The 8,728-nt window shown below is 30.8% G+C and overlaps 1 protein-coding gene across 1 annotated transcript; it reads right to left on the minus strand.

Annotated features, from left to right (window-relative positions):
• Positions 1-4,715: 4,715 nt before the first annotated feature.
• Positions 4,716-6,623, minus strand: LOC115695481 (protein terminal ear1 homolog). The gene is made up of 4 exons (XM_030622545.2): positions 6,313-6,623; positions 5,249-5,359; positions 5,024-5,165; positions 4,716-4,880 (listed from the first exon to the last, which is right to left on the minus strand). Exons 1-4 carry the CDS (start codon positions 6,621-6,623, stop codon positions 4,716-4,718), a joined length of 729 nt encoding a protein of 242 aa, XP_030478405.2.
• Positions 6,624-8,728: the final 2,105 nt, after the last annotated feature.

Raw genomic sequence — 8,728 nt, forward strand, 5'->3', positions numbered from 1 at the left:
TGTAATTAGATTAGTTTGGGTCCTACTCACCCCAATTAGATAGCTCTATCATTTAGGGAATAAATGCTAAAAACACAAATTAAGGAGAGGTTAAAATGCAATTTTTTTCTTCAAAATATTAAGTATAATTTTACTAGAGAATAAAAAATTTGGGAGGGCCAAGACCCCTTCAGTTGTACATACTTGGCTCCATCTCATATTATATTATTTTAGGTACAATTCAATATTGAGTTCTACATATTTAATTTTAAATTTACTTAAAATAACAAATTACTTGTGCTTACCGAGTTTTTCAAAAAGCTAATTATTAAATATTAGAGCTAAAAAAAATAGAATTTTAAAAGAAATATATATGAAGAAGACACTCAGAGTTTTTACGTGATTATGACATTAAATAGCCTTCAACTTAGTATTATTATGAAGTAGGCTAAAAAATCCTAAAAGGATTACAATGAGTATATGAGTAGTACTCCATTCTTTTTCTGAGCAAGTAAACTCAGAATTTTCAACCTTTTCCATGAAGGATTCAGTGAGTATTATATTATAGAGGTCATACTAGTTATAATTTCTCCTCTAATGAAGAGTTTACAAATAATACATTAAGTTTAGGTTTATCTGGTGAAGACCGACCCACGAGTTACCTTATGCATGTTGACGTAGAAGTCTTATCACAAAGCTATTTGTTCATACTGTCTCCTATATTCGTGGGTAAATTAATTACCTAATTTTTAATTATTCATATTCCCTTTTTATCAAGATATTATTCTTTGTTCGAGATTTTGGGAAAGTAATTTATGATCTTATGCGATTTGGCAAAAAAATAGGAAAAATAATCTTCCAGATACACACTGAGGACTTTTTCTAGATATACAGAGATAGACCTTCCAAATACAGACTAGGCTTTGCGGAATCTCATATAGGCGAGTTATGTATTATTTTCCGGGAAGACAGAATGAATTCTGAGCTCAACCCAATTTATATTGTTTGGGCTTAGTGATAGACCTTAATGCTTTTATTTGAAATCTACGTATTCCTTAAAACACGAATAATAACTTACAACACTTACATTATGTGACACCGACATCCTTCACTTTGGTAAAACATGTAAATAACTAACTCTTAATAATATATTCGTCGTTTGGCAAAATAAAATAGAATTAGGATTAAGTTTAAGATTATTAATTGTCATCCAAAGTTTGTTGAACATTGGGACTATGATTAATAATCTTCTTCCAAAATAGTTTAATATATATGAGATTATTTATCTCAAACTAGAAGTGTGAGATTATTTTTCTCTTTTAGCAAAAAAAAAAGTATAAGATTATTTATTTTGCTTTTTGTATATTATGGAGAATAAACTCTCATTTGGTACTCTAAATAAGTTCAGAATACAGCTTAATTTATTATTTATTATACATTTTGTAAATGAATGTAATTTAGTATTGAGTTTTATTTAATTTATTTTAATAATTATTATAAAAACTTATTAATTAATTATAGAATAACATTTTATTATAATGCTAGCAAAATATTATAATAACTTTCTCATTAAGATTGCTTCTACATAAAAGTGAATGAGACTTACCTACAATAGTTGAAAAGGAAATAGCTAGATGTAGGTGTGTCAGAATTATTATACTTAATTGATGTTGATTTGGTACTCTCATTTCAACTTTTCTTTCAGTCATATATATCATGTCAAACTTTAATATATATATATAGAGTATTGTTATTAAATATTAGTAGCTTAAAATTATCATTATTTATTATATAGTATTTTTTTTTAAACCATGAGAGAAGTGGTAGTACTAAATAGGGAAATTTGAATTTCTATGCATGCATTAGGGGATAATTTTTTTCCTAAACTAATACTTTTCTACATTGAAAATATATGATCACTTTTCCAAAACCCCAAAAATACCCCTCTCAAAAACTCAAACCCTTTCTCTCTCCTTCCCTCAAACTCTCTTTGCCTCTTTGCCTCTTCGCCCAAAACCCCATTGTAGGAAACCGCCCCTAACCCTCAACCATCATCACCCACCCACCCACCGACCGCCCCAACCCTCCACGCAACCCCGTCTGACTTACCGACCGACCGCCCCAACCATCTCCTCCTCGTCCAACCACCCACGCCGAAAGCCAACCCACGCCCATCCATACCCATCTCAACAGAACCATCATCAGCGATCCACCACGCACGCATGCCGGTCGAACACCACCGGAGATCAAAGGCAAACCCAGTCCGATGGATCTGGGTTGAAGGCGGTGGTGAATCTGTGATTTTTGGGTTGAAAATTGTATTTTCTGGGCAGGCCCGATGCAGGTCCGATGCAGGCCCGATGCATCATGATGAAAAAATTGAATCTGGGTTGAAGACAAAGGCCCGATATAGGGCCCAATGGGGCCCGATGGCCAGCCCGATGGTCAGCCTGATGGTCAGTCAATTTTTTTGGAAAAAGAGGAAGAGAGAGGGACGGTTGGGAAAAATGGGAGGGGTTTTTTGGGGTTTAGGAAAAAGTTATCCCATTTTACAAATTATACATATTATTAGTTTAAAAAATCAATTTATGAGTTTATTAAGCATGAAAATTCAAATTTCCCTATACAGATGAGAGAGAGATGCGAAGTGGGTTCAGATCCCAAACCATGCAGATTTAGGAAGAGTTTCCATATATATATATATATAGGGATATGATTTTGTTCCGTGATTGTACTTTCACGGAATGCATTCCGTGATGTACGGCAGCCGTCAAATGAGGGACTTATTTGATCTGACGGCTGAGATTGATCTAGGGATAATTAGGTTAAAAATGTAGAAACGTACCCTGATACTCATTTAATGTACCCCAAGACCCATCTAATATACCACGGAATATATTCCGTGAAAGTAAACAAAATCGTATCCCTATATATATATATGAGAAAAAGGAAGAGTTTGTTCTTCGAGGTATTTTTCTTGGAAAAATGGTCTATATATCTATGTAACACAATCATTACATGATCTCTATTGTATCAAGGTGGTAGGATATATATAGGACTCAATTCAAGGTTTTTTGGCAATGAAAGAGAAATGCTAAAGCCTAAAAGACACTACCTAAATTGTGATATGGTTAGTAGTATAATTAAGAGAAATGTTAAAAGTGATTATTGGCGATTACTATTTTTTTAAGTATTATATTATTATTAGTTTAATTAAATATTAGATCCTAAATAATTTAATGAAATAGAATTTTTAAAGAATATTACTAATCAATTGTGGGGTGCTATTTTTAAAAAGTGATAGACACTATTGGTGTCCGATAATAATACTCTATAATTAAATGTTGAGTCTCACAAAAATTTAATTTAATAATTATTATAAAAATATTAATATTATTTTAGACCTTGTATTTTGCAAAATTATTAATTGAACTTTATGTTTTGTTGAATGAGAAAATGAATTCTATATTTTTTTAAAATAGTACAAATAAAATTCTGAGCTCAAATTTTCGATTTTTTTCAAACATAACTAACTTAAAGACAATTTCTAGCACGAACAGATATAGAAAACGTAATCAGTTTTGTCATAACACCTCTATATTAAGTTATTATTAAGTTTTATTTTACAAAAAAAATCAGTTCAAAGTACCATTTAGTACTGTTTTAGAAAATACATGGTCTAATTTGTCATTTAAGAGATGGTCCAGTTAGTTATTTTTACAAAACACAAGGTCCAAAATAATATTTACCCATTATGAAATATTACTAGCTATTTACAAATATATTAGCCCAAAATATAGGGTGAATTGAAAATTTAAACTAATTTCAAAAATTCAAAAACTTTAAAGACAATTTATGCAAATATTCATATTTAATGCATTAACATAGATAAACACAAGTATAAACAAATATCAAACTTGAAATGTAAAGAATTTAGGTATAGAAATTGTAAACTCAATTTTTACAATGTTTAGTAGAACTAAGCTACCTACGTTCTTGTCTTCAAAGTTATAGACCTAGCTTTGAGCTCAACTGAAGAGCCAAGTTAAAAGATTTGACTAACCTTTACAATCGAGAAATTTCTCACCAAGGATTTTTCCAAACCTCTCATAATAGTTTTCTTCTAAGGATTACTATCAACTTCACCGAATTGTTTAAGTGTCAATCTAACCCTTGGTGTAAATAACTAACCGAGTTGTTTTTCCACCAGTGTTAACTTCACTTTTTTATTGAATTATTGTAGTGAAAATTTTATTTTACTCGAATTATTTACACCATATCGATGTCAACCTCACTTATAACTGAGTTATTTTTCTATGGATAACCTCTAACCTTAATACAATAGTAATTTGTTTTTTTAATACAAAACAAACTCTCTCCAAAATGATAAAATACAATTTAGAAACTTAAACTAGAGAAAATAAATTTACTTTGTATTATAAAAGAATAATACAAAGTAAATTTATAACATGTAATATCTGGTCAATAATTAATCATATATATATATATATATCATCTTGTCTAAAACAAACATACAAACTAATTAATACACACATACATATAAACTTCATCATGCATATATATATACATATATATTGACTTTCATCGTTCTCACCATTAATAAGTCATATTCTTACATATCACACAATACATTAAAACATATGCATAGAGTACTATAGTGACCATGATCATATATATACACACAGATTATATAATTTATATATATATATATATAATTAGTAGTTGTTAGTACTCCCAATCATCACTCTTCCAATATTTGTTCCACAAGATTGTAATCCATTAGAGCCATCTCTAGGAGGACAAAAACTTATAGGTAAATATTCTTCAAATTCACAGCAAAACTCTGATTTCCTAAATCTTCTCTCTAATGCCTCCCTTCCCTATATATACAATTCAAATATTTGTTACTTTAATAATAAATAAATAAACAAAAAATTTAGAAAAACACCCACTAATATATTAATTGCACATTTGGCTTAAAAATAAAATAATATGTTTAATCATATATATATAATGTAGTTACTTGAATGGTTGCATGGACAATTTGTCGAATTTTAGGAGATCTAAAATAGTCCCATTTTTTGTGATCCATAGCTTCCCAAAATTTCAATGCTGCTCTTGCATCTGTGAAATTAACAAAGGCATAACCTTTGTTCAACTTTCTCCTACAAAATAATAATGATATATATTATTATTACAATAATATTCATAATAAACTAATATTTATATATATATATATAATGCTTACCTGAAATCCATTGGAAGATAGAGAAAATCATAGGCTGAGTATATATGATGATGATCATCATCATTTTCCAACTTACAGAAGTTATCCACAAACTCTATAAGCATTTCACGCCTATCATTTCAAGCAACATTGCCATATATATAAATTATATCAAATATTATATATATGATCAAATAAATAAATAAAACTAAGGAAAATTAATTGATATACTATATTTGTAACTTTTTTTTTAAAATTTACAGTTTGGTTGGGTTTCTAAGATGGTTTTTTCAATGATTTCTACGTGGGTTACTATACAATTTTTTATTGAGATTTAAATTATTATGCTAGTTACAATAAGAATAAGAGTTTCTACGTAGAATTTTATAAAAAAAAAAAAAAACTGTTTTGATTGGGAGGCGTTTGGTTGGGAAGAATGAAAATATAAGAATAGGAATGAAATAAAATTTAAGGTAGCGTTTGGTTGGAGGTAATGAAATAGAATGGAAAGGAAAAAAATTTCATTCCATTCATTTGTTTGGTTGCATTTTAAAGTATTGGAATGGCATTCCAATGGAATGCTCTTTCTACTATTTTGGTGGAATGACTATTCCATTTTAAAAAGAAAGGAATGACCATTCCAATGTAACAAGAAAAAAAAATTAATGATTTTTTTATCAATTTTTTTTATGCATTTTAAATTTTATTCCATTCAATTCCTATTCCTATTCCCATTCCCATTTCTATTCCTATATTTTCATTCCTCCCAACCAAACGCCTCCTAAATGCATAAAAAAAAATTGATATAAAAATAATTAATTTTTTTTTCTTGTTTCATTGAAATGGTCATTCTTTTCTTTTTAAAATATGAAATAGCCATTTCATTAAAATGGTGGAAAGAGCATTCCATTAGAATGTCATTCCAATACTTTAAAATGCAACTAAAGAAAGGAATGGAATGAAAATTATTTCCTTTCCATTCTATTTCATTACCTCCAACCAAACGCGACCTAAATATTATTAATACTTAAGTATATATATTTATATAAAAAAAAAAGACTAAATATGTATATATTAATACTTACGTATATCTACTTGGGACATTTTTAATCATGAGAGTTGTAAATGAAGATGAAGAAGCAGGTTGTGTAGATGTAGATCCAATAATAATAATATTATTATGAAGCATTGTTTTGGGTCTCCATACTTTTCCACTATTTTTTCTTGGTCCAACAGCAACAACAACTGCATCATCATTGTTGTTTCTTGGCCTTGGCCTTGGCCTTGATCGCCTACGGTGGTGATCATGATCGGACGGTGGTGGAGAAGGGTTGGTATTAATACTCTCCGTTGGTACGAAGGAAGCTGCATTGGGATTTAGTTTGGATACTTTCATATTCTGAATTCTTTTGTAGTTTTTATGTAAAAGAGTAAGAAGAAGAAGAAGAGTTTGAGGAGAGAATATAAATGAAGTGAGTGAGTGGGAATACGAAGAAGGGTTTAATTGCAATTTGCATGCCCTCTCTCCTTAATTTATCCAAAACTAAACTCATCAAGTAGTACTATTCCCATCGTTCACTTCACTTCACTTCATGTGTTTTTTTTTTTTTTTGTCTAGTTTATTAATTGTGATATCCATTGAGATGGACCCACTTATATTTCTTCATTCTCTAATTGGGAAATTTACGTGGTATACTAACTTTTGTCATTTTTTTTACAAAAATACTGCCAGGCGGAATTTTTAACTTTTTTACTGTGTTTTTTCATAAGTTTCATACTGCAGTATACTGTATTAAGTTTTCACTGGTGTTCTACTAGTGTTTTACTAGTGTTCTACTGTTGTTTTGAGTTGTTCTGCTTTGTGTTTTACTGGTGTTTTACAAAAACACAGTATTTTTGAAAAGATTTCCGTGTAACAATATTTTTATAAAAGTTAATTCAAATTCCAATATTTTTGTAAATTTCCCCTCTAATTTGAAAGCAAAGCATTGGGTAATGGGTCCTCCTCTTTCTCCTCTTGTCTAAATCATGTAATGATTATATTATATATATAGACATAGAATACCTTTTTCCAAGAAAAGAAACTCTTCTTCCCTTTTCACATATATGAAAACTAACCTTATTTGGGAATAGGGATTGGGAATAGTTTTACTTTTTGCTAGTTAATCTCCATGGTTTTGGGCCATTTCTCTCTCTCTCTCTCATATATGAAATGGTCCCACATCACCTCTATTAGCTCATTTAAAAAAAATATATATAGCTTCAATAATAGTGTAAAAGATATGTCAAGTTTGACACATAAAGTTGGACTAAATTAAACACAAAATATAACATGACTTATTAAGGGTTATTTGCGGTAAAACCCCCTAAAGTAGGGAGGTTTTTACAACTAACCCCCAATTCTAAAATTTTTGCCGCAAAACTCCCTAAACTCAAGTTCTGTTAGCACTTAGCCCTTTCCGTCCATTTTTAGCTGTTAAATGCCATGGTGGAATGTCCACGTGTACACAGTGTACACGTGGCACAATTTTATTGGTCCATGTAAATAAATTTTTTTAAAAATAAAAAAATTAATTATTTTAAAAATAAAAAATAAAAAATATTTTTCATTACAAATTAAAAATTAAAAAATTAAAAAATTAAAAAAACAATTTAAAAAAAAATAAAACAAAAAACCCTAATTCTTTTCTTTCTTCTTCTTCTTCTATCTGATGCACTCCTCTGCCTCCTCCTCCTCCTTCTTCTTCTTCTTCTTGCATCACCACCATCAACCTCAACAAAACCACAACTGCCCACCACCACCACCTCAACATTTTTTTTCAAATCCAAACACAATCAAAGAAACCTAAACACTAAATACCTGCCACAATCTAAGATTCAAATTTCACCAAAACAAACAAACCCAAATCAAATCCACAATAAAAAAATTTCAAATCCAAACACACTGACCTCTCCTCCGATCGAGCTCTGGGACATAGACCTGGTTCGCGGGGGACCGAGAGGGGACGTCGAAGGTGAAGTCGTTGCCGGAGATTCAATGGTGGACTGGACAGAGGTTAGAGAGAGGTCGACGACGACGACTTCGCGGCAGTAGCCTCTTTGATCCGGTGAAACACTCGTCGTACGAGGGTTAGGTCGGCGAGGGTTAGTGCTTTGGATGAGGACGGTGAGGTGTGGCTGCGCGGGCTTTGGATGAGGACGGTGAGGTGTGGTTGCGCGGACTGAATTTGTGAGAGGGAGTGTGTGTCCAGGGGAGGCGGGAGTGTGGGTGTGTCCAGGGAAGGCGGGAGTGTGGGTGTGTCCAGGGGAGGCGGGAGGCGGGACTGAATTTTTTTTAGGTTAGATTAGGGTTTCTTTTTTTTAGCAGAGAAGAAGAAGAAGAAGAAGAAGAAGAAGAAGAAGAAGAAGAGGGTATTTGCAAAAGAAAGAAAAAGAAAAACAAAAAAATACAAAAAAGGAAAAAAAAAAGAAAAAAAATGTAAAAATAAAAATGTTTTTTTT

Source organism: Cannabis sativa, chromosome 6, assembly GCF_029168945.1.
Source record: "Cannabis sativa cultivar Pink pepper isolate KNU-18-1 chromosome 6, ASM2916894v1, whole genome shotgun sequence".
In the NCBI taxonomy this organism is placed as follows: domain Eukaryota; kingdom Viridiplantae; phylum Streptophyta; class Magnoliopsida; order Rosales; family Cannabaceae; genus Cannabis; species Cannabis sativa.

Coding starts and splice junctions, on each gene's coding strand:
- LOC115695481 (XM_030622545.2), bottom strand. CDS start 6,623: ATGAAAGTATCCAAACTAAATCCCAATGCAGCTTCCTTCGTACCAACG. Junction 5,360..6,312: donor AATGTCCCAAGTAGATATAC/GTAAGTATTAAT, acceptor TTGAAATGATAG/GCGTGAAATGCTTATAGAGT. Junction 4,881..5,023: donor TTGTCCATGCAACCATTCAA/GTAACTACATTA, acceptor TTGTATATATAG/GGAAGGGAGGCATTAGAGAG.